This window comes from Crocodylus porosus, unplaced genomic scaffold (genome assembly GCF_001723895.1).
Source record: "Crocodylus porosus isolate Cpor-Errol unplaced genomic scaffold, CroPor_comp1, whole genome shotgun sequence".
NCBI classification, from domain to species: domain Eukaryota; kingdom Metazoa; phylum Chordata; order Crocodylia; family Crocodylidae; genus Crocodylus; species Crocodylus porosus.
Window position 1 is genome coordinate 12146502 of NW_017728924.1, and position 26904 is coordinate 12173405.

At 42.8% G+C, this 26904-nt stretch overlaps 1 protein-coding gene and 1 long non-coding RNA gene across 4 annotated transcripts in view; one reads left to right on the forward strand and one right to left on the reverse strand.

The window, feature by feature from the left end:
• Positions 1-19286, reverse strand: part of CUNH8orf48 (chromosome unknown C8orf48 homolog) — a 38181-nt gene extending 18895 nt beyond the window's left edge. For 2 of the 3 annotated variants that reach the window (XM_019540345.1, XM_019540343.1), the window contains exons 1-3: positions 19252-19286; positions 7476-7717; positions 5411-5527 (exon numbers count right to left, since the gene is read on the reverse strand). In XM_019540345.1, the coding sequence (XP_019395890.1) occupies positions 5411-5527; positions 7476-7677 (319 nt within the window). In that variant the 5' untranslated portion in view covers positions 7678-7717; positions 19252-19286. Of the gene's footprint in view, positions 1-5410; positions 5528-7475; positions 7718-16422; positions 16463-19251 lie in introns of those variants that run through there. The other variant, XM_019540344.1, reaches the window with a different exon arrangement.
• Positions 19287-19343: 57 nt separating this feature from the next.
• LOC109313673 lies at positions 19344-25257 on the forward strand. Its single transcript, XR_002102115.1, has 3 exons — positions 19344-19431; positions 23081-23175; positions 24005-25257. It is a non-coding gene; the product is annotated as an uncharacterized LOC109313673 (long non-coding RNA).
• Positions 25258-26904: the final 1647 nt, after the last annotated feature.

The window sequence follows — 26904 nt, forward strand, 5'->3', positions numbered from 1 at the left end:
GCCAGGAGCTGGGGCAGGTGGGGCTGGGAGAGCAGGCGGGGGATGGGGCCTATGTAATTTGGATATTCAGCCGAATCGGCAGCAGCCGAATCTCCAAATCAGATTTGTCCAAATCAAGTTGGGACAGTGATTCGAATCAAATCACCGTCCCCCAAATCAGCCGAATCTGAATCCAAAGCGAATACTAGCCCAGGCCTAGTAAATGTTGCCACACCACTCTTTAATCCCTGCCAGTGCTGATTACTGTTCCAGAAGCATGCTTCCCTACTGTTCGCTTGCTCAGAACCACCAGGTGTCATTCCCAAACCCTCTCTTTTGAGGGTGTGGCAGGGATGGGTCATGAAATTAGAACTATATTTTACATACATCACAAAACATTGAACATGAAGGAACTCAGGCACAACAAAGTGGATCAATCAGCTGCTGTGTCGTTAGAGTGGCCCCGAGTGTGAACCTAAGTAGATAAGCAAGTCTTCAGATTACATTTCAAACCCTGCTTTGTGGTTTATGATTCACTGACCTATGTGGGTATAGTTAGGGAAAAGGGAAAGTCCAAAGTTCTGGGACTTCTTTCTGGCAGTACCAGAGTTCTGTTGTAGATAAGTCATGACAGGATAAGTCGTGCACTCATTTTTCACTTAGTTCCCCTCTCTGTAAAAGAAAGACAATATTCATCCATGTCACAGGGATTTTGTAAGATTTAATTCTTTAATGCATGGGTGGGCAAAATACAGGCCGTGGGCCAGATCCAGCACATGAGGTCATTCTATCTGGCCCATGAGGCTCCTAAAAAAATTTTGAAATTTAAAATGTATCTGTTCTTGGTTCCTGTCAAAAATGACAGGAACAAGGGGCAGTAGGACTGAGGGGAATCCTTGGCAAGCTCCTGCAAAAGCAGGGCCCACCCAGCCCTGCCCCTCCAGCCAGAGGCCCCAGGAGGGGCTTCTGGCCTGGGACCTTGTGGCTGCCCCAGCATGGGAAACTCAGGTAAGGGGGAGTGAGTGCAGGGGAGGAACTGGTGCAGAGCATGGGAAAAAGTGGCCCCTCACCTGCCCCATGGCCCACGCTCCCTGCTGCAGCCGCTCGCAATCTGCATGGGGTAGGTTGCAGTGAGGTTGCCACTGCCACCTCTGGGCTGCCCAGAGCACAAGCTCTGGGTGGGCAGCAGCAGCAAACACTGCCCAGCACAGCAAGGGTGCATGGGTGAGACCAGAGCTGGCGCAGGGCCGGGTTACAAGCTGGTGCTGAGTGCAGGGGAAAAGCTGCCCCTCCCCTGCCCCGTGCCTGGCACCCCACGCTGCAGCTGCTTGCAGCCCACGTGGGGCTGCCTGTGCCTGCTCAGGACAGCCCCATGCTGGTTGTGAGCAGCTGCAGCAGGGAGGGTAGGCAAGGGGCCGCTTTTGCTTGCGCTCCACACCAGCTCCTTCCCTCCTGGCAAGCTGTCAGGGCTGTGAGCTGTCCCCCGCCTGTACTGCGGGGCTGGGGGGTGGTGGAAACGAGCAGGCGTGGGAGCACAGGGCCCACACCAGTGTCCCAGGGCCAGCGCCAGCGCGGCTCAGAGCAGGGTGGCAAGGCTAGAGGGTCTATGGAGCCGGGCCAGCTCCACCCTCTCCCTGCTGGTGCAGCCCAGCCTTGCTCCACAGACCCCTGCCATCCTGCGCCCCACTCTGGGCCCCACCAGTGCTGGCCCTGGGACATTGGTCAATTAAAATGCCTGTGGCCCCTTGTCCTTATAAAAGAGCTCTCTCATTGTTTCTAACAGTGGTCAGTGCTACCATGTGGAAGAAATATGGATATTAGCAGAAAAGGCTGGGGTAGACAAATGAAGAGGCAAAAAGAGAGTTCTAAACACAGCACTCATTTAAACTTTTCTTTGAAATTTTTTCAATTGAAATTTCAGAAGTAGACTTGTCATTTAGAAACTGCTTTCATAGTAACTTTCAGAGTTAATTTTAGTCAATTTAAGTTTTATGACATCCTTTATATATCATTTAGACTGTCACTACTGAAGTCCATTGGCTTAATGAAACTGGTTAAGGTAGGGGTGAAGGGGGAAGACAATACTAATGTCAGAAGCTCTTCCTTCCTTCCCTTCATTTTTTTTTAAGGCCAGCATCCTGGCTTTATTTGGAAACATGAAAGCAGGAAAAGTAAAACTTCAAGTGTATTTCAGGTCATTCCTGTAAGCATAGGCACCAACTTTTATTTTGGCCAGGGGGTGACCTAAGATGGTGGGTTTGGGCCCACTGCCCCCTAGCATGGGGGGGAATGGGGTGGGTGTGTGGGGAGGCGGGGTGTGAGCACAGGCGACACATGGTGGGGGTGGGGGAGCACAAGTAATTCAACAGGGGGTGGGGGCACGTGCCCCCCACAAGATTTCTGCTCCTACAGTAGGCCATGAGGCTGCAGTTGGGCCAGACCAGCTCCAGGCAGAAGCTGCCTACATGGCCCAGCAGCCACAACCTGGCACAGGCGGCAATGCTGTGCTACCACAGCCACCAAGGTGAGGCACCCCGCTTAGGGGGGCACAACTCCACAGTGTGGCTGCAGCCACTGCCATGCCTCACCTGCTCCACTGTGGAGGCAGGTCCTGCCAGGAGCTGGTATGGCCCCACTACAGACCTGCAGCCCACTCTGGATGCAGCAGTCTTGGGGAGCACATGACCCCCCACCACGTTGCCTTGCCCCCACCTCCCCCAGTCTCGACCTCCTCTCACTTATCCAGGTGGCAAGTTACCTGGTCACAGAAGGAAATGAGTCTGGTTAAGTCAAGACCTGCCCGCGAAGAAGCCATGCTGGCTATCATTCAGAATCCTTCCTTCTGCAAGCTCCTTCATGAAATTTTCCAGGATTTTCCCTGGGATACAAGTTAGGCTAACTGGCCTACAGTTGCCCAGGTCCTCTCTCCTCCCCTTCTTGAAGATGGACACAACATTGGCCCTCTTCCAGTCTTTAGGGACCTCCCCGAGCGCCATGAGTTCTGGAAGAGTTTCACCAAAGATCCCGTGATGATTGGCCAGCTCCTTCAGCACTTTTGAATGAAGTTTATCTGGTCCTGCTGACTAATAAATGTCTAACTTTTCTAACTGACCATACACCAGCTCAACGTCAACAGTAGGAAAGTGGTCATTCCCACCATGCCTATTCTGAACCCTACCTAGAATGATTTTCCCTTAGTTCTCCTGTTCCCTACATACCTAAAGAAGAACTTCTTATTGTTCTTGATTTCTGTTGCTAGTTTAAATTCAGTCAGTCACCACCTTAGCCTTTCTAATCTTCTCTCTGCAAGTGCGAGTGCCCCCTGCCTCTGATTGCCCTCCCCACAACCTCTTGCAGGCTGGAGCCCATAGTTTCCCATATTTTTCTCCGTTAAAGGAGAAAATCTGTATTTTTCTGCAGCAAATGGAAAACACAGATTCCTGGTAACAGCTCTGTGCCTCAGTCATCGTTCCTAAGCACGTCACCTTATATCCAGCACACTCAACATAACTGAATCCATCTTTTACAACATAAAATCATATGGAAATATTACATCATTTTCCTCAGGTTTGGGCCCCAACAGCCCTCTTCTTGAGGGAGGCCAGGGCCCTCAGGCCCCCATGTACTCGGCCCCTGTGCCTGTGAGCTGACATATAATTTGTTCACATTTAACAATGTTCTGCAGCACTATCCACAGAGTTATACTTCAATGCATACTCTGCTAATTTTACTAAGTTTACTGAGGGGACTTTAATTATACAGCAGCCTAGTTCCAGGTGAGCTCATCTACAATTATGTAAAAAACAAAAAAGAATAAACAATTAAGAGGTAATCAAGACAGCTTCCATGTTGATAAAACAATAAGAAACTCCCAAGGTCATAGACTAAAAATTCATTAAGTCCAAGGGAAACAAACATTTATAGATCTGAGAATATGAAAGTTATTGTGATTATTTCATGAGTAAGTTAATATTCTGGTTTTGAAAGATACAGTCTATTGCTACTTGCATGATTAATACTAATAGATTTGGGGTTGGCCAGGTAATCAAATCACAGCATCCTACAAATTCAATAAGGAGACAAAGGTGTGAAATCTTATTCCGGGCTCTTTAAATGGAAAGAGTCAAAGAACACTATAAAATCAGCACACATACGTGAAGCACTTAGATACTCTTAAGATAAGTGCCAAGATGGACAGACTGAGGAGCCTGGTATCATTTCTTACCACTCATAGGTCATCTCAAATTGATAAGAAAGCAGTTGATTGATCTAAAGAACTCAACTACCAGTCTACCCTATTTTAGCCATAAAGCATGGCCCACAAAAGTAAATTTGTGAAGAACTCCAAACATTTTAAATGGTTGGAAAAGATTAAACCTGCTTACTTTCAACCCCAAGAGAAATTTAGTTCTGCAAATTGGTAGGCTTCGTGATGTAAATAGCTATCTAAACGAGGCAATTACACATTTCTGAAATATTTCTGACATTTTTTGAAGGATGCTCTTAGAGAGGTTCCTCAGACAAAGCTTCAATACCTTAGTAAAAATATGTTTCATAAAACTATATCTGCCATACATGGTGCTCCTGGGTTCATCAACGGAATGGTCAGAGCCAGAGAGTGGGAGTCAGAAACTCTTAACACTGACTTATCTCTCTCTGGCTACTGGCTACACAGTTAAAGATGAGTGGGGTCTGTCTCTTTATCTTCTTAATATGTACAAAGAGTGTAAATGGGAGTAGGCACCCCTATACCCAACTAAGCCATACAGCAGCATTCTACTTTGGTGCAAAGATCAATCTCAGTCAACTGATTTCTGAATCAGAACATTAGAGGCATCTCACAGAGCTTTTGAGAGTCTGCACTCCTTTCACATATGAAATTCAGGAAAATTTACTTCTGCTTCAATTATCTTTGTCCTATTACTTTTTTTAAGATTAACAATAGCAGTCACGACCTCTTTTACATAAAAACTTGGAGGAATTAAGCTCCACCCACTGCTGACATTGCTACCAAGCACATACAAATAGCATCCTTTCACCCTCACTCTCCCTCTCTCTTCTCACATACTGCTACGTTGTCCTTGCTTCTGTCAAAGCTGGTACACTGCTGCCTCCCTCAGTGGGGGAAAGGAATAGAAATACCACAGTCTTGAAGCAGCACCGGTTATAGCCAGTGAATAATAGAGCTGGTCAAGAAAATAAATACATTTCACGTGTCAGAAAATTAGATAGAAACAAGTTAAAAAAAAAATCAAAAGTTTCCAATCAGGTCTATAACTGGTCAACAAAACTAAAGGGAAGAGAAGGGAAGTTCAAAATTCTAAAGTGTATTTTTTTAACTGAAAATTAAACTGTTGTCCAAAATGTATACTAACTAATAAAAAGTAAAAAAAATTCAGGTAGCTAATCGTAATACAGATTGTGACCTCACCTGTTCGTGTTCTCATGACAGGTTTGCTTTGTCCAGTGCCAGCTGCTTTATTTTTGAGACAGTTGATCCATTTTTCCATCAAATCTTTTTCTATAGTTGCAGAGTCTAAGAGCTCACCTATAAAAAAATGTGAGTTGAGAAAGTAGAAAAGAAATAAAGTACAACCTAATAGGGAAGGCAAAGAATTCTCCATCTGGATGTTACAAATGTCTCCCTATGAAATGGAACACTGTAGGCAAGGGAAAAAAAACCCAGACTATTGGCCTGTAGAAAGGAAATTTGTGGATTAGCAGCTTGTAAAATTACCCAGGCTCTATCACATAAAAGTATCTTAATTTGTTCTTCTCTACTCATATGAGAAAAAGATAGTATAAGATATGCAAACGAAAGTTCCAGAGACAAATGTAGGTCCAAATCTGCAGTGCACTAAGCACCTTCTGTGAGTTGCTAAGAGCCCTAAAATACCACTTTAATTCAACTTGATGGAATTTTCCACCAAGTAGACCCAACGTCAGGGACTGCACACGCTGCACTAACACACATATAGAGCACAGTAGAAAATCATAGGTAGAAATGGTTTTGTGATTTATTTCCCATTCTGCAAGCTCTTTCCTTTAACTGGTATTCATCATTGTAGATCTAGTGCTTTATGGAGAATCATTTTGGCAAAGAAAAAAGGCCAATCACCTTTTCTTTAATTCATCAATTTATTTTGCATTTTACTTGTGTAAATTGAACGATTAGTTCTCTGATGCTAAAAAGAAGGATTTCACTAGCTGTTAGTGGAGTATTTAATAAAATTCTATTAAAGAAGGAAGGTTTTATTAAAATGTGTCCACTATGAAAACGGACTCAAAACAAACATACTCAGCTTATCACCTCAGACATAAGGTGTCCACTTATATAACAAAGCATGAACAAGCCACCAAAGCAAACATTATCTTATTACACGGATCTTTGACAATTTGATTTTTAAGGCTACCTTCTGCCCCTGGGCACAGATGGTTTCTATTTCAGATATATGAATGAGGGCAAAATTTGGCCTATAATGTAGAGCTTGTGTACCTAAAGAAGTTTTATGGTGAATCATTAACTGTCACAGTGCCAGCTGTTATTGTAGAGAAAAAAAGAAGAATGCGGGTTAGAAAGGGAAGGACTGACACTAAAATGGGTGTCCACAACTGGATAAAATTCATATGCTTGCTAATATGTTTTAACTAACAGATTTTAAAACCCCTGTGCTGACAAGGCTATTTGTATTCTAACATAAGCTATTTGGTCATGGTGAACTCAATGTGGGAGCCCAGGCCACGGTACAAACATACATAAAATCAATATTCCTTGTCAACATCAGCTTTTAAAACACGTTGGCCAAATGCTTTTTAGAAAAACATTTTTTTAAATTCTAGTGAGGACAAATTCTTATTCTAAGAATATGTATGTTTGAAAAATACAGTTGATCAGTAGCTTGAATACTACTTATATCCAGCTTAAATATAAAGCAAGATAAGAGTAAAAGGGCAGGACAGGAACACTACTATTCTGGAAGTCAGGGTTAAGTCAGATACTTAACAGGTCTCTAATTAAAGTAAGATAGTCTGTCCCCAACTCCCTTCTAATTTTACGCTTACCTGCTGCAGGCTTGTTCAGCCCACAATATATTTTTGAAATTTAACATCATCTACTTCCAAATGCCTCTAGGGATGGAAATTGTACTACCCTTTTGGGAAGCTACTGTGGATTAGCTATTTTTCCAGTATGGCAATTCTGAGTCAAGGTAACTTTCAGATCTATTTATCATAGCAATAGAACTCCAGTACACAGAAAAACTGAATAAGGGCTTCCAAACCTAAATAACCTGTTTGACACAGCATATCTCCATTAAGTCTTGGTAGAGCAAAAATATATCTCTGGCTGAGCAAAGGCAGAGTTTGAGGCTTCTACTGCTTTACACAGCAAGAAAACTGGAGGTAGTTCTTATTTTATTTTGTTGTTATTTTTGCTGATCTGGGTCCCCACTGTGCAATTTTAAGACTAGATGAAATACATGGTAAGCTTTGCATACCTTCATCATTTTGACTTGTTGACTTCCGTGTGCTTTCAGATACATCTGACACAGCAGGGCACTCTGAGTTCTCTGTGGTACAATAAGATGCAAATGGTTTGTTTTCATATTGTTTGTAGGCTTCTTCCTCCTCACAGAAGGGCTCAAATGTATCGTCTGAATAATCTGAAATACAGCTACTGTAACTACTGTCCAATTCCATCTGCTTGTCCTCACAGCTCCTGGGTCACCATAGCATAGTACTAAAAATAGTAATAAAAGGTAATATTCATAACAGAGTCAGTAACATAACTGTAGTAGACCTACTAGCCTGGAAATTAGCAGTGCAAGTTACATAGCCAGCTTACAAAGAGATGTTATAGGATTCAGCCTTCCTCTGTGTATTCAAGGATGCAGCTCAACTCCAAGTTTGTTGGCAAAACATGAGGATGAAATAGTTATTTCAAGAATTTCCAATACATCAAATAAATTTGCAATGCATCCAAGTATTTTTACATCATTGCAGACATTGCAACCTTTTAAAACACTACTGCACAGAAGCACATATCATTACTTCTGCCATCACATCACCAAATGATCTTATTGTTGCAGTTGCTTATGAAAGATTAAGGCATATACTTCAGGTATTTTAGTATCAAATCTATTGTAGGACAAAGACATTTCATTTCTAAAAATGTCGAGAACCAAACAATGTGCAAATGTAGTACATTTGCTTCTAAATATATATTTTTAAATTTATAAACAGCCCTTAAATTGTGAAATCCTTAATTAGACAAAATTATCACCAAAGTCAGTGGATATTCAGTCAAAGTAAAAACAAAAGACTAGATTCTCTCAACCTTATTCACAGAATGGCTATACTCTTAGTATGGCACTGCTTCATGCAAGCCAAGTTCAAGCCCTGAGTAAAGAATTCAGGGTACCACTCTTTTATGATGATAACTACCTCCTGCAATTTACCTTTTGATACCTCACCTTTCAGGACAGGACTTTACAAAAATACTATGCAACTGTGCTAGTAAAAATTAGTGTAAAAACTTTATAATGAAAACAAAAAGATCAAATGTTTGCTTTATGTTGCTGTGGGTTTTTCATACCTCTCATTAGTCATTTGAAATGCAAACTGTCCTTGGTTTACTCACCTTTATGCTGTGAAAAAAAAGGAAAAATAACAAACACCATGTCTTTGATACATTCAAATTAATGAAAGCTTATCCCAAGTCTGAGGGAAAGAAAAAGCAAAACAAAATCAAACTACAAGGAAAAAACAAACACTCAAATAGGTGACTAGTCATGAAGAACTGATCTCACTTACTTTATCCTCTCTTTGGAAGAAACGTTGATTAGGACATAATTCCATTCTATTCAAGAAAATGCTCTGCTCCACTGTATATTTGAGATACAATAATAGCACTGGATACAGAGATCTAGAAGCACCTTGATAGAGTTTTTGTACAGCTTACAAATGTCTTTCATGATAAAGCACTCACAGATACTCTTGCTTCCCTGGTCTTCACGTTAGATTGTTTAATAAAATATTAATCCCATATTTCTTGAGCGAGAAAATTTGTTATCCATTTTAGACCCAATTTGCATTTCTTGTTCATTCATGTAAAACAGATCAGTTCCAAATTTCACATCCCCGAGTTTCTTTCTTGAAAAAGAATAAATTAAAGAAAACTTCTATTTAAATGCAGATCAGCCACTCACTGAACAAAAGATAACAATTTAACAAAACATATTATTCCTTAAAGAAAAAGTAATTATTTTCTTTAAATGAGGCTAAACGTTCTCTACTCACAGACAGGTACTTCATGTTAAAAATAACTTTGTCAGTGAATAGAGCCTTTATACTGATGGACACAGTTAAGTTGAAAAACAATTGACAAAAATGGCCCTTTAATGGAAAAATGTCCACGTGCATGAATAAGGCTCTGATCTGAAAACCAATGAATGCTTATATTTAAGCAAGAGGGCAGGGCCACTGAATTATCTAGAAGATATGTGGAAACAAATCTTCTCCACGAGTAAGCAAATTGTGGGTAAAACAACATCAAAGGAAGAGGATAAAGTAAGCAATACCGGTGTTTTAAAATATTTACAAGAGTAACATGAGCATGTCACTGTCATTCCCTTCTTGATAACATGAAGGGGGATTTAGTCACAAATTCACATGCTAAAAGATATCAGAGAAGTCGGGCTGGAAAGGGCATCTGGAGGTCACATCTAGTCCAACTTCCCCCTGCCTGAAGCAGGATCATCCCTAGCCAAACCATCCTATACAAATCCTTGTCTCACTTATTCTTAAAAGTCCACAACTTAACCCTGTTACACCACTGCAAGGCATATAACACCCTAACCTGCCAGAGATAAAGCAGCAGGACAACAGTGGTCAATATCCAGCTTCTGCAAGAGCTGTTAAAATACAATCAAGAGATCCAATGAAGAGGCCATGCCGCTCACTACAGAGGAAGGTAAAAACCCCCACAGTCCTTACCAATCTGGCCATGAGGGAAAATTCCTCTCTGACCCCAAAGGCAGTGACTGCTCTGACCCTGAGCAGAAGGGCAAGATCTTCTTGTCAGGAATCTCTGGGTTTTAGTCCCAGCAGAAGCATCAGCACACTCCTGTCACTACTATACTTAAACAATACTGACTATGTTCACCAAACTGGTACAGGGCAAAAGACTGATGTGGAACCTCACCCAATCACATACAACTAACAAAGATACTTCCATTTGCAAAATGCATTTAAGGTGAAATCCTGGCTCTTATATCTATTGGTCAAGGGATGGTCTGCCATACTCTTCAATAGAGTCAGAATTTTACTGGGATTATTTAGCACTGCACTGAGATACGCAATAAATTAAATTACTAATGCCAGTGGAAATTCCCCTTCACACAACTGAAGAACCAGACTTAATTAATCACAGGCTTAATCCTTTTTCCCACTGAAATCATAAAACAAAAGTAACCTTAGTGAACCTTGCTGAGTTCATCGTCTAAAACAGATAAAGAAAAATCTGCAATACAAAGATTTAATTTATAAATTGTCTCACATTCAATGTTCTGTGAAAGTTTTCATTTAAGAGTAAACTAACTACAATGATCACCCTGCAATAATAAACAGAAGAGCAGAATGAAGAGCCCAATCTTGTTCTCTCTGGCAAAACTCCTGATGACTTCAATAGTGGAGAATCAGGACTAAAAACACACAGGTATTACACAATGGATTAATCTGAACCTAGTTTATATATACACACAGAAAACCTTTTTATGCAGGTCAAGTTGCAAATCTACAGGTACAAGACTGGAGACTTAATACCTTTGCAAAAGCATTTTGATCAATGTTATCATGTAAATTTGAACAGCTTATATGAAAAAATCATGGAACTGTTGTATTGATAAAATCAGTTTTGGTACCAGTATTTGGTATGAGACAAACCAATTTGTCATTTTGTAATGTTAATCCTCTAGGATTTCATTATCTGCCCTTAATCTTAGGTATTCTCATGTACATTGTAACCAAAAACATAGGACATGACAAGATGTCACATTTATGTATTAAGTAATGTCATCATCTTTACAAAGATTCTATATACTGTAGAGTCTGCTATTTGGCACCACTGATTTCAACAGTATATATTGGCCCTGACTGATACCAGTGCATGTCCCAGAACCAAGATCCAATCAACAGGACCTGACATCCCCATTCTTCCATGCTTAGAAACACAAACGTCCATACATCTCCTGTGACCATGTATATTAATTCTGAATCAGCTAACAACTCAAACACAGACTAATGCATAGATAATACCTTCCCTTTGCTATAAGGGACTCTGTTCAACCATTATTTCAGCATTCAAGGAAGTTCTTGCATTAGCTCGGTAGAAAATTTTACATGTAGGGCAGAAAGAACTCCTAGATTCTTTTCCCAGTTCTATACTTGTGAATTTCTGAAAGCTTGATAGAGACTTTAGGGCAAGATTTCATAGAATCATAGAATCAATGAGTTGGAAGGGACCTAGATAGATCATCTAGTCCGACCCCCTGTCACTGGCAGGAAGGAGCACTGGGGGTGGGCGGGGGTCATAAGACCCCAGTCATGTGCCTATCCAGTCTCCTCTTGAAGATTTCCAGGGAAGGTGAGAGTACCACCTCCCTGGGAAAAGGTATTTAAGACAGGGCTAGGACAAACAGAGCACTTAGGCTCCAAAAATAAAGCATTTAAGAAGACTTTAAGCTTACTAGCCCTTGGAGTGGAAGCCAAAGCCCTGTCCTAAGTTTCTAGGCTCTTTATACAGTTCATTGGGAGACTTAAGTACCTCAGATTGCTAAAACATTTATCATTCTAAAGCATGGAACAGCACAGTCTGCAAGGAGGATGCAATCCAAGCACCTCATTCAGGACCCTCTCCTAAAGACATATGCCTACCCCCTTTCTTTCAAAGAACTAAACAAGGCTCAGACATATTTTAAAACATTTACAACCCTCATAAACCCATATTTTTTCAAAGGAAAATGATAGCTGAGATGACCTACTAAATCAGGCACCTCGGGAAACATAGCTGAAGGAACACCTAATTTCTGGATCCCAATCATGCTTAGGCCTCAGCTAGATGTCCCAATGCTGAGCCCTGTCAAGACTGGGGCAGTTCTGAACCTGTGCAGAGGTGCAATGCTACACACCTAGAGAACTTTACAGTTTAACTTTACAGTTAAAGAATAAAGAACTTACAGATGTAAAGAATCTCACAACTGGAGCTTGGTCACCTCTGAAGTTAGGCAGCAACTGAGCAAAGGTTTTTTTGAACTGTGGTTTTGGATATAAGCCCGTAAGTCCTTTATTGGATCTAGCTAGTTCCTAGCAGTCTTTTCAAGTCCCAGATCCAGTTAGGCTTTGGATTCCTACTGATTTCAATGAGAGTTGGAGACCCAGTGAGTTGATTTTTAAAGATGCACAATTCTACCTGCTTTCCACAGGAGCTGCCAGTACTTAGTATCTATGAAAACCAAGCTGTGTCCTTATATTCATCTGTAAAAGGGGTACATCACACATGGAGATTATAAGACTCAATGATGTTACGTAATGTATTAAGCTCTGAGAATCACTTCTGGGAGAGCAAATAACTTTCATGTCTTATTTTTTGCTGCATCTGTTGAGTTGAAACAAGTAGCAGCCTGTAATATCATAACACAACAGGATATTACATTGTTACAGGGTTCCTATTTTGCTATAACGATGATCCAACAGTCAGAAAAACTTTCAGATCCAAGCTTCTAATATTAATAAACATTAAAGTAATTCTTCTGCTCACTACACCAACATTAAAGCAGGAGGGAAACTAGTTAATGAGATCAGGGTTACTGAAGAATAACAATAAGAAATGCTAACTGAGAGCCAATTAGTTCTCTTATGCACAAGCTGACCTAATGTCTTGATGTTAAGTGAGGCTTTGTCCTCAGTGAATATATAGGCTAGGCAAGAAGTGAACAAGAGGGATATGGTGAAAGACGGAACTGTTTGAGCTGGAACCACCTCACAACTTCAGATGGGACCAATATCACTTTGCTTTTACAATGGCAGCATGAGCAGAAAAAAGGGCTGTACAAGGCCTGAAAATAGCAGAGCACCAAAATTACAGATAAATGGATTTTACAACCCAAAATAAAGTTGCATCTGCCTCTGCAAAGTCTTATTTGGTCATAATGAGGATGCAGCAGATAGCTATTGTGACAGCAAGCTCAGTTCCCTATTGAGGGTGTTTGGAAGGGAGGGATGAGAAGACATTGTTTGAATTGGTCTCCTTGCCAACTGCAGCAGGGGCACCAATTTCATCAATGCAAAATAACAAGTTTCTGTGGTATAAGGCCAAAGGAAGGGGAGATGATCCCAGATGAAGCTCCAAGGAAAATAGGTTCCTACTTCCTTTTTGATAAACAAGAATACCTATCTTAACTGGACCAGCATGTTCTAAAATTATTTATAGTTCTAGCAAATCAAATTGGGCAAAAAACTCTTCTCTATGTAATCACAGTAGCAGAAATCAAGGCAAACTAAATTTCCAAAAAAACCCCAAACCCCTTTGTGGTCCCTTCATTTCTGGGCAGGAAAAAATATTTTTTAAAAGCTTTAAAAGCTTTCTCACAAGGTATGATGCAGCGTTAGCTGACAAACCTCCTATCTGGAGCAGGATTTCATAGACAATGTATTCAGTATATTTTTTTAAAAGACAGCTCTGTTGGCACCAACCTGAGGGTTCCTTGTAGTCTTAGCAGCAACGTGTTTCTAATGAGGAGCCACTGTTGGCAAATTAAATTGCATAGTGTTGACTATGTTTCACTTCCAAGGTATGTAACTTGTTAGGTGGAGGGGAGCCAGATCTACATCAACCACACTAATTCCACCTTCCTACAGCTCCCTGTCTTCCCCAAGGACTCTAACAGTAACACTTAATATCTTCCTCTCAAAATGTTCCCTAACTTTATAGCAAAGATAATTTTTTCCCAAAAAAAAATCACCTTTTTTGTTAATTTACCTTGTTTCACCAAAAATATATGAGTTCATCACAAAAGTTTATGAACACATTGAGAATCGGCAACTCACTGTGCATTAAATTAAGATTAAAAAAGGCTACCAAGTACTAAATGACAAATTAGGGAAACTACTGCTTCTCATGTGACATTGAGACTGCACCTTGAACTGTGTATCATATTCTGAGCCAGCATTTCTCAACCCATGGGTTGTGACCCAAAAGTGAGTCACAAGAATATATAAAAGGGTTGCGAACAAACTTTAAAAATGGATCAACAAACTTAAAAAGGGACTTTCCTTTAAAGGAGAAAAATGTGGGAAACCATGACTTTTCCCTGGCAGAGTTCCAGCCTGCAAGGGGCTACTTTGGGCCCTGCATTCCCACACACCCACCCCCTACCCCCCACACACTGGTGGGCTGGGGCCTGGGGGTGAAAGACAGTGCGTCGAGAGTGAACAGTAGCCATTGATATTTACAAATGACTCCTGGTACAAAGAAGTTTGAGAACTTAGCAACCTAATACAACACTGATACACAGAGTGGAGGAAGCTGTTGTGACTAGGATGACAGGAAATGGTGACGGTTCAGGCAGTATAGCCAACAGGGTTACGGATGGTTAAGTCAGGAGGTATATCTTAGGAGGGAAACTATAAAAGATTGTAGGGGTATTTCTTCATGGGTTGCAAACGCTGACAAATGAATTCCCTTTAATGAATTAGGGATGCAGAGGTGTTTGATGCTGGGGAGGTGGTCTGGGAGTAACGAGTCTTGGCAGCTGAGTAAGGGAAAACAGAGTAGAGGGCACGCTGTACAGGAGTGTTTCCTGGACTCTCCTCTGCCAATCTTTCAGAGGAGGAAAACAATCTTTGAAACATTACTGTCTATGCATAGAGCAAAATAAGCTTCATTTGCATGTAATGACAGCTACCGATTTCTCAGTGAAAACCATAGTACTTTCTCTGATGAATTTCTAGGTTTGTCTACACGGGGAAGTCTAATTTGCAATTTGCTGCAGCATGCTAAATATGCAAAAGATGGTTCACTGTAGCAGATCCACGTAGCCAGCTGGCTCAAAACACCACGTGAATCACTGCATCCACACAGTAAAGATTTACCTTTATTCAACGTTCAGTCTTGTAGCAGTTTCGTCTTTCTGCTGGGAACTGTTCATTGAGGAATACAGACCACAAAACAGCCAGAAGTGACTATGATTTTAGGACTTTGGGCCAAACCCTCAAATTCCTATAGTGAGTATTAGGATGGGAGGGAAGAACATTTGCCTCTGGGAAAGTCAGACAGACATACATCTTATGCATGAAAGCTTTCATTCTCCAGGACCGCAGGATCCCAAAGCTCACTGGACACTGTGGTGAGGATGCTTCCCCCATTACTGAAAATATGGCCAATTTCTGCCTGGGACACAGTCAGGCACAAGCAGCCCACAGCCATACGGTGCACAGGATGCACTAAACACTGTACTCTATTGAAACTACAGGGGAGATAAAACTGTCAGGAACCCACAGGAGGTGATGGAAGCAGGTTACAGTCAGGCTCAAAAAGGGGCTGGAAACATTCAAGGATGATAGATAATGGCTATTACACAGAGTGGTTGGAGATGTTTCCTCTGGTATCTCTAACCCAACAATGGTGGATGCCAGGAAAGGTAATGAATAGGGGATAGATGACTCTAGAGATACCTTGTTCAGTGCTTTCCGTTTATACCATCTACTTCTGCCACTGTCAGAGACAAGCCAGTGGGCTAGAGGGGCCGTTGGTCTGACCCAACAAGGCTATTCTTATGTTCTAATGTTCAGAGAGGTGCACTTGCTAATGAAAATGTAGGAACACATCATGTATCACTCATTCCTGTCATCATCCCCACTGGGAATGTAAGAACTGCCAAGTACTGGGTCAGACCGCAGGTCCATCTTGCCCACTCTTCTGCGTCACACAGCTACTCTCTGCACCTCTTTGTTTATGCACTCCCCATCTGCAGCCCCACCAAGTCCTGATACTTCCTGCTCAACCTCCTCCTGGCCCTAGCCAAGCTGGCAATATACCTGACCAGGAAGGAGGCTCTAGCTGGGTGAACCTGCAGGGAATGCAGAGCTGTCTTCCTGTCCCTTGCCTGTTCACATCTCCAGGCAGTCATTCAAGGACCAGTGAGCGCTGTCCAGTGTCCTCTGCTCAGTGTCCCCACCTTGGTGCGCTCAATTTGAACCTTTGACCTATCCTTGTTTTCTCTGTACTTGTCCCCCCAAAATCAACTGGTGTATACCAAATAGCCCTCCCCCCATAACAGGGGGGCTAACAATTGCTCCATGAGAGTCAAGGCCACGTTAATTCTATGAACCAAATAGGCCTGTGTCACACAGCTACTCCCTGCACCTTTTCATTTATGCACATCTCATCTGTGGCTCCAACAAGTCCTGGGACCTCCTGGTCAACCTCCTCCTGGCTCTAGCCAAGTTCACGATCTGTCTGATCAGGAAGGAGGCTGGCAGGACCCCTGGGGACTATGGGACCATTTTCCTGTCCCTAACCCAATCATGTCTCTGGGCAGAATTTCACTGGGCAGCGTTCACTGGCTCCTTGGACTAATTTGAGGGCCAGTGGGCACTGCCCAGTACGTTCTGCTCAGTGTCCCCCCTTCCAGCACTTGTTTTAAATCTGTGACCTTACTCCTGTCCCTGTTTTCCCTGTAGTTGTCCCCCAAACTCAGCTGATATGTCCCCCGTGGCCTCCCTCCTAAGGGGGACTTATTGTTCTTTCTTGATGGGCGCAAGTCCATAATTGACTAGGCATGTCAAAAAGGCCTGTGTCATACAGCTGGTGCACACCTACCTTGAGTGTGCCAGGTTGCAGCCCCTTTTCTGCCTCCTCCAGAATCTCCTGCTCAGGTTCTGGTTGCACTTAGAAATCATAAAAAATTAGGGTTAGAAGGGACTTCAGGAGGCACTGAGTCCAACTCAAGACAGGACTATCCTGCTTTGTCTAGCTGGGTCTTAAAAACCTCCAGTGACTGATCTTCCACTACCTCTCTGGGTAACCTGTTCCAATGTTTTACTACCCTCCTAGTGAGAAAGTTCTTCCTAATATCTAACCTAAACTTTCCTTGTTGCAACTTGAGATAGTTGCTTCTTGTTCTGTCATCTGCCACCACTGAAAACAGTCCAGCTCCATCCTCTTTTGAACCACTTGAAGGCTGCTACTAAATCCCCTCTCAGTCTCCTCTTCTTCACACTAAATATGCCCAGTTCCCTCAGTCTCTCCTCATAAGCCATGTCCCCCAGCCCCCTCACCACTTTTGCTGCCCTCTCCTGAACTGTCTCCAATTTGTCCACGTCCTTTCTGCAGTGTGGGGCCCAAATCTGAACACAGTACTCCAGATGTGGCCTCACCAGTGCTGAATAGTACTTCTCCCTGCACCTCTTCTTTTATGTACTCCCCAGCCCCACCAAGCCCTGGGACCTCATGGTCAACCTCCTCTTGACCCCAGCCAAGCTGGACATCTACCAGACAAGGAAGGAGGCTCTGGCTGATGGAGGAACAAGTACAAGGGTGGGACAATGTCTTCCTTTCACTCTTCCACTCGTGTCTGTGTGTAGTTTCACTGTGTGGCATCCATGGGCTCATTTAGGGGGCCCATGGGCGCTGGCCAGTGTACTCTGCTCTGTGTCCCCTTCCAGCTCCCTTGCGATGAACCTGTCCCTTCACTCCCTTCCCTGTTTTCTCTTTACGTGGCCACATCAGAGGCCTGAGCACCAGGACAAGCTGTGGCCACTGTGCTCTGCTCAGTGCTGTCCCCCCCTGAGCGCATGTTATTAGTTTCTGAGCCTCACTCCTGTCCCTGTCACGACTTAGGCTAGAGTGCACACTTCACAGCCCCCTTCAAGACCAGCTGTGCTGCCAGGTGTACGATAATTCTTGTATTTGTACAACAATTTCAACCCTTGTATGATGTACGACCAATAATAGTAAAAGCATTCAAAACATACAATAATTTTTAAGGCAGCTAACTGATGCCAAAAATGCAAAACCCAAGTCAATCTTGGGGAGTCTTAACTTACTTTTTGGGGGGGTAGGGGAACAGGTTGGTTAATATATTTTGTGTTCCAGGTTAAATCAGATTGATTAAGCAGATCTCAGTCATTACAAAAACCATGGATTGAGCAGGCAGAACTCAATCGTTCTAGACCCAACGTGGGATGCTACAAATGGTGAGCATCCTCCGTCGCAGCCTTTCACCCCAGGACTTTAGATACTCCAAAATCCATTGCCAAGCATTCTACCTGCAGGCCCAAGCCTGGAGAGCTTAGGATTCAGGTGCCCCCAGAAACTACAGGCAAGCATCCACCATCCTAGACCAGGACTTCAGATACTCCCTGCACTGGATCCCTACACCCACTAGATGCTGGGGGGTGGTATTTTTTATTCTATTTAATTTGCATCCACAGCCAAATAAGCGAAAACTAATTCCAAATCCAATGGTCCAGAACCATAAGTGGCCCTACTACCAGCAAATATCCTCCACCCGCACCTGAGGCTTCAGATGTTTCCAAAACCTTTGGCGGGCGCCCTACATGCAGGCCCAAGCCCAGAGGCTTGGGGTTCGGATGCCCCCAAGTTTTGCCTACCCTCAGCCATAAAGCACTCGGAGCAAGCAAGAAAAAGAGACTCCTGTTTCCATAAACTCGGCTTAAAGCCGCCGCACCTCGGCAGGTCCCGAACCATGCCAGGAGAGCGGTTCTCCTGCAATGCAGTTGAGGAAAACTGCCTACTTGGACCCAGATACATGGTATTTCCCCTGCCAGGTCCAGAAGCTGCAACATTTGTCCTGAGCCTTCAAGAGGCCGAGAAGCGACATAGCTGGTTTGCTCTCGCTGCTTGCTTAGGACACTCGCCTCCTAACAACGAAAGGATTTGGCGTCGATCACCCCTTCCTCACTGCCGCCGGGGCTATTCCTGCACAGCCAGCAACAGGCAGTAAATAAGACTTACTTACTTATTTAATTTCTACCCAAAAGCTCGCAAAGAGGAATTTTCCCTGCTATATGGGTCGGTCTAATACAAAGATACCGGATTTCCCCTCAGAACCTCCTCAACACTTATTTGCATCTTACTGCGTGTACTTATTTACATCCTTTTCTCCAGTAGTTTTTCAGCAAATCCGATTATGTCCAGTTTCCTAGTTGAGACTTGGCAAGGCTGAAGACAGCCGGGGGAGGGGGTCGTGCTTCCCCAGGGCTGTGGGCCCGGCGCAGGGAGCGGCCTCACCTCACACGGCTCCCGGCGCCGACAGGGCCCCGCCGCGCGCGCTCCACTTCCGGCCCCGCCGCCGCCCGCGCGCCTGGAGCGAAGCGGTGCGGGGGCTCGTCCCCCCCCGGCACCGGCCGCTCCTCTCCCGTCACCCGCCCCAGGTAAAGCGCTGCTACGCTCGCGGCCTCGCCTCCGCCAGCGGCCGCGGCCTCGCGTCAGCTGGCAGCCCTGAGGGCGCTGCTGGAAGCCCGGCCCGACTCCCCCGCCTCTCTCCCCACGGATGATCCCCGCTAGGAACGGTGCTTGCGAGCGCGTCTGAACCAGCCTGGATGATATTTGGGAAGACGCCGTCTGCCCCCCGGCTTCCCATCGCGGGCGAGGGATGGGCCCTGCACAAACATGACCCGCTGCCCCTTTCTTCCAAATCACTAGAGAAATTATCAGATAAAACCCAAACTGGCACGGGGCCCTGTGGTTTCCTCGTTTAGGGCACCCGTTTGTTGTGGTAACAATTGACCTGAGTTCATTATTGACTGATGACAAGACTTTTTGCTTCCATTTTAATTTCCCTTGAGAGGGCTTCAAGTAGACAACTCCTTGTAAAGATGCCTCTCATCCTTTTTTGGTTTTGGAGGGTTTTGTTCTTTTTTGCAGGATTCAGGGAAGGCTGTCCCCGAATCTTAGTGACTTTCCCATGACTTTCCCACGGGCCGTGACCTGCCTGTCACAGGCGTGTTTCATCATATTGTGCCGTGTTTGGGTGCCACGTCAAGATCACGTGTAGCTGCGAGGTCCTGGGAATAGAAACTGGGTCTCCTCTCAGATTGCACTGGACATGTTTGCAAAGTCCAGATCCTGAAGGTGATCTGTGATTGCCAACATTATGCAACTTGTGTAAGGAGACAGGCTGTATATTGTGATGGTATTGCAGAAGACTAGAAAAATGCCTAGCTACAGTAAAGAGTGAAACAATTCAACAGTCCTGTAGACTGATAATGCGCATGCTTTTAGATCAACAGTTCTTGGACTGGTTTACAGAATAACAGCTGGCATCTGCAGAGATCTGGCTGCTCATAGAGCATGCACCTTTCTTGTTTCCGCTTGACCTATTTAATCAAATTAAAAGAAGATACTCTCATTAAACATTTTCTCTGTTCTTTTTTCTTCCATCCATGCAATTGCTACAGATGTCTGCAGAGATGATGTGTGATTGTGAATGGGTGGGGAAATCATCCATGCAACAGGGTCAGCCAGTTGCATTATACTATATGAGAGGGGAGAGCTCCATAAAACCAATCATTTATTAAGATGTTGTTAGTGTGATATGTGCAGGGAGGAGGGGAGACACCACTATTGATACTTAGAAATGTGTGTAATTTGTATTAGTAATATCTGTGACATGCATTAAAAAATCCCAAACCTAAGGGTTCCCCCTTTTATTGGTTCTTGCTTACTGCATTTCCATGTTGGGGAGGGGAGAGGGAGAATAGTAAAGCAAACATCTTAGCAAAATTACAAACTGAATAAGAACGGAATCTAAAATAATCCAAGATCATAGACTGCCAGTGTTCATAGTGTGGGACACATGTGATCAACGGATGGGTTCTGGAGAAATATCACCCCCTTACCCTTTCTGACAGATCACTAGTGAAAGTATTTAATAAAAAAAAAACTAACATAAGGCCCTGCAGTTTCCCTAAAGATTTCCTCATTTATGTCACCCATTTGTTATGGTAACAGGTGACCTTAGTTCATTATTGACTTGGGTTTTGAATTGATTACCTAGAGATGAAAGACTTTTTGCTTCCATTTTAATCTTCAGATCTACCCAGTCACTTAATTAAAATTAAATTTTGATACATGAAAAAAATAGAATATTGTATCAGGTTTATTTGTCCAATGTTTATTCATAGGGAAGTATGGTCTTAGTTAGAAGGATTTGATTTGAAGCACAAGATCCAATAATTCTTTTCATTAGTCTTCTTGAAACAGGTCAGTTTGTCATTGCAATGTCCCTAGATGGTTAATATTTTGAACAGCATAATTATTTGAATTGGTATTTGTTTTAAAGGATTTGAAGGTGCTAGAGGGTATTAAAATTTGTTATTACTAATGCCGTATCATGGACTTGGTACTATTCAGAACCAAAAGAACTTTAATTCAGCTCATCTCTTCATCATATGTTATGTTAAATGTAAACACATTTGTTGAATGTCTTGCTACTGGCAAATGATTTTTGATGTCTCCTTCCAGCAAGAATGCAATATCCCTTTAGCCATAGGACTGTATAAGCATTCATATTGCTAGATACTGCATTTCCCAAGTAACCATAATCCAGTTACTGCTATGGACAGAACTAATTGGGCTCTCATAATGAGATTCATTACCCAGTGGTGGAGTTATGGTTAATTCCATTGGCATCACACCACACTCTGATGCCGGGTAAAAATTGATATAACTCATTAATGAGCTACTCCCCTGCCATTTCCTTCACTTTCCTGAAGTTTTGCTATTTTATATTATATGAAAATTTAGGCAATATGAAGACTGTTTATACTCAGTAATTATGAAAGACATATGCAAGAACTCTTTCAAACTTGAGGAATAAGTGTTTAGAGTTAGAGACCAACAAAATGATTTTTTTTTAATCTGCTACCAAGTAGCACCCAGACTTCATCCATCATTGAGCAGAGTAGATAGCTTAAAAATATTGCACAAAAAATGATCGGGAACACACATTCTGAGGGGTTACTGCATCAGGCCTGCTGCATTTGAAAATGGTGGTTTCAATTCCCATTAATCCACCTCCTCAATTAGGAAATTGACTGATCTGTTGCTTAGGGTTGTTGGAGACTGGCAGTTGTCCATGGTGGATCAGAAGCTGTGCATACAGATGAAATGTTATTAGCTGCCATTTCTGTAGTTTTAAGTAGACAGGAATTAAATGGAGCCATGGATGAAATGAAACAAAAGTTAAACAGAGCAGAAAAGTTACATTTCTGACCTGTGTTTGTAGAAAATTGAAGATTTTTTTAAGGGATATATGTTGAATTTTTTTAGCTCTGAAAAGAAGGCCTCAGTCATGTTCTGGAGACCATGGAAACATTCAGTTGTTATAATCTTAGAGAAACTTGTGGATTAAAAGGAGGATTTGGCTGAAGGACATGTTACTTGTCAAAGTCACTTCATTTAATAAGTATCAGATGTAGCCAGAAGGGACAAGGGATTCCATGTTAAAAATGTTTGGAACTTCTGTCATGAGCCAATGCACATAATCATTCCATTACTGTAAGAGTATTGCAGCAACTAGCAGGTGGCTGTTTTTAATTATGCCTTGCCTGACTGCTGGAAGCCACAGTAGGGCTCTACTTGCGCTGAACTCCAGTCTAGGGTGAACTAAAGATCTGTGTGAAAAAGGGAAACTGTCTCACGGAAGCAACCCTATTATTTTGTACTGTAATCTTGACAGCTTTTGTACCCTATACAGATGGGTATACCTATGCCTGAGTAAGTATCTGGATGAGAAACCTCTGAGAAACCCAGGTTGTAAAGGAAGGGAGATGACTGATTTAGTAGTTAGCTTTTTTTGCTCCAAGTCAATAACAAACCTGTTGCTTCCATGTTTTACTAGAGGGTATTGTGCTGGAAGTGTTGCTGTCATTGAGATGACACACACAACAATAATGACCACTTGTGATTGTTAAATAGCCTGTGTCTGTTTTCACAAAGGCTTGGGTATTAGTTTTGGGTATCTTGGCCACATTCCAATTTGGATAATTACATTCTGCCTTCCCATTTTTTTCTCTGCAGTTTCAACTGGGTATATTATTCACTTTCTGTCCTGACAAGTGCTGTGAAACAGCTGATGTGTTCCTCCTTGCCGTGGGAGCTGCATATGTAGAGTGGTAATTGCTTTACTATCCTTCCCTTCTTACAATTACAGTGTAATTAAACAAGTATGAGTGATGAAATAGACCAGAAATCAAATAGCACAATCCCAAAGCTGGTTTGAGGTGTTAAAACAAATCTAATGAAAAATAATAGGAAAATGCAGCCCAGTTCCTTCCAACAGCACTCCAAAATAACTGTAGACTCAGTGAAGAACCTCAGAAGTAACTATCTTTTTTCATCCATTTGAAATTCATACCTTGATTAAAAAATAAGTGGGGGTATGGAAAGAAACCAAAATCTGAAAATACTCCAGTTTAAAACAAATTCATGCTGGAGACTCTTAGATTTTGATGGGAGCATGCCTGAGTTCAAGAACCTGTAATACTATTGACAGCAACATCCAGTGATTTCCTGTACCCCTGGTTTCCCTCAAGTTTCCAGGGAATATGATCCCTCATCTCTCTGGAAAATGCATCACCTAAATCAGGGCTGTCCAAATTCTTGGCAGCCAGGGGATGCGTGTCATGTGAGCTTCAGACAGGGGGCCATAGGCCATGCAGGCTGCTGCCCCACCCCATGCGGGTAGCTTAGATCTCCTCTGCTGCATACACAGCCTCATCCCACTTCCAGAAGACCCTGCTTCTGGCCAGGGATGCCATACAGACAGCTCCCCCCTCCACTACTATGTGCAGCACAGACAGCCCAGCTCCCTGCCCTGCTGTGTGAATAGCCCAGCATCCTCCCATACAGCTAGGGTGGCCATTTGTCCGGTTTTATAGAGGACAGTCTGGTTTTACGGTCCTCTGTCCTCTACCAAACACCTTTATGTCATCTATTTTTCAGCGCTCAGTGGCACCCCCTCACCCTTGCTGCTGACACCACCATGGCCGCCTGCAGGAGCTCTTCGCTTGGCCCGCCACTGACACTGCCGCGGCTGCCTGCAGGAGCTCTCCACTCAGCCCGACCCTACTACCAACACCGCTGTAGCTGCCTGCAGGAGCTCCCCACTTGGCCTATCGCCACTGCCAATACCGCTGCGGCCGCCTGTGGGAGCTCCCTGCCCCCACCACCGACACTGCTGTCGCCACCTACAGAAGCTCACTGTCCTGTATTCTTGAGGTACCTCGGTGGCCACCCTACATACAGCACCGGCATCCCAGCTCCCCTGTTTGGCAAGCAGTTCCCCACTCTACTGTCATGCACATTAGGAGCACCCCAGCTCCCCACCACCATGCATGAGTAGCCCAGTCTCCTCCCCCACTTCATGTGCAACATGGACACCCCAGCCCCCTCCTGGAGTATCACCCCACCCACAGGAGTTGGGGCAGGTAGCAGAAGCTAGGTTGCAAAGGGGGAGCTCAAAGACCCCAGCTGCTGCTGCATCAAAGTCAAGGAGGGGAGCAGTGGCTGGATGAGTCCACAGGCCACATGTTAGCCCATCATGAGCCACATGTCACCTGCAGGCCACCAGCTGGACAGCCCTGACCTAATTCATGATACTCATCTTACAATTCTGCCAATTTCTCCAACAAGTTCAAAAGAATATATGGATATGTATATCTGCTTATCAAACAGCACTTGGCAGGATAATTGGTTCAGTAACAAAGCACATTGGGTTCCTATTTCCAATACTAGCTGTTTTTAAAACAGTTACCTCTACCTCAAGGTCCTTTAAGTTTCTTTGTTCTAATTTTCTTCCCTCCCTCACTTTCAAGGTGTCACTCCTCATTTATACCATTGCAAGAAGAAAACAAGACCTTGTCTTTACCTTATTTGTCTGATGGCTTAGCATTTTTTGTTTCCTCCAAAAGGGAGTATTTTAGTTTTTTAACCCATTCCGCATTTACGGATACCAGTTTGCCTGAGGACTTTTGCATTTTTTTCTCCATGCAAAATGGTTGGTTAGGAAATATTGCAAGTACTTTTGAATATTGACACTTTACACTCCAGTGTTTTAACGTAGCACTTCTGAGATTTAATGCATTTCTGTGGATAGGTGGCTTGAGTTTATCCCTGAGCATTACATTAATCAGAATTTGAGAGAGGCAGATCCAGAACATGCATAATAAATGTTTCAGTTTTGCTTGTTTTCTTCACTTATTCATTTGGTGATTTTTCTTGGACAGTTTTGAAAAACTGGCTTTCTGCTGTAGGGAGAGCTTTCCAAAGGGGAAAACAAGAACTCATCACAAGTTTTACACAGATCAATTCTGGAGGCAGCTAATCAGCTTTCTGCAATAATAGGTTGACTCCCTTTGGAATGTCAGACTCTATTTCAAACTGATGAGTCATTTTGACACTTCAGTAAATGCCTTCATTTAGAAATTGAAGCCCTTCCATATAAACATTGTGTTTAACCCATCATTTATTTAGCTACCATATAAACAAAATCTTTAACAGGATTATTAGGTTTTACACATGCTAATAGCCATGTTATCTAAGTGCCTTACAGATACTAAAATAGCATTAGCAGTGATTTGGTTCTCTTCTTACATCCCTCTGTTAATTGGAAAATCCTTTACTGGAGAAATCAAAGTTGAAAAAGTGTTTTTGTTATGTGGACACCGAGAACTGTGGTCATGCACATCTTTTCTGGAAGTGAAATATACAGTATTGGGCAGATTATTGCAAAACCTCTGTTTCTCCTGAACACAGCTGTCATTCTTGTTATTGAGTGTTTCATTGTTTCTGAGGAAGAGAGCTCCTGAAGAAGGCTGTATATGAGGAAGAAAAGGTCCTTATGTAGTTTGGGCTTAATCCAATGAGAGCTTTAAAAATTAGCACCAAATTTTTGCATTTGGAACCTGGTTGCAACCACTGTGCTATTTTCTTTATAAAGTATTTTTATAGGTCTGCATACCTAGAGCAGACATGTCCGGCAAGAGATAATTACCTCTTCCCATGATGTATGGTCTGGAGTGCTACCTAAATCAAACCACCAAACCATTTCATGCTCTGGCTAATGTTCGGTATGGTGATGAGCATATAGCTACCAGCTCCTATTTGATAGCTAGTTATAGGCCATCAAACAACCATATGATGCCTTCAGATTCTCTTTTGTAGCCTCTGAATAACTGTTGATTGATGTTTTAGATACTATATAGGTCTGTCATTCTCTCCAGTGCATGCTAGTTGGTAACAGGGAATATTAACCATTGCAAAAAATATAACTCTGAGTTCCCATTAACAGAAGAAATCTCAAATATGAGCAACTTGTTTATGGAATGAATGTTGAGTTAATTGTTCAAAATCTCTAATTCTTTCAGATGAGGAAGACTTTTTATATAAGGTATTTAACTATGTATTCACCTAAGAAAAATGTCCATAAAAAACAACCATTGTATAGCTATTGGCTATGACAGAATCTTAAAGGACATTTGATACTTTAAATTATCTCAAAAGATGTGTCAGGTGAGCATTAGTATGGTAACTGTACAGAGAGGGAAGCTGAGGGACAGAGGTTAAATGACCTAGTGTCACACAGTTTGACAGACTCAAGATTCTGGATTCCAGTCCTGACTCCTTTACCCCTGCTATGACAAATACTATGACAAGTCACATTCTCCGTACTCTCATTTCATTTGTCATGTAATAATAAAATTCCTATTTCAGATTTCTTATCCCTCTCAAATTGGATACATTATCATGCAGAGTGAATCACTACAACATAGAGTTCACAAGTACATGGCAGGATAAATACTTAAAATAAATCCTGTGTTCTCTGCACACTGTAATAAACTCAC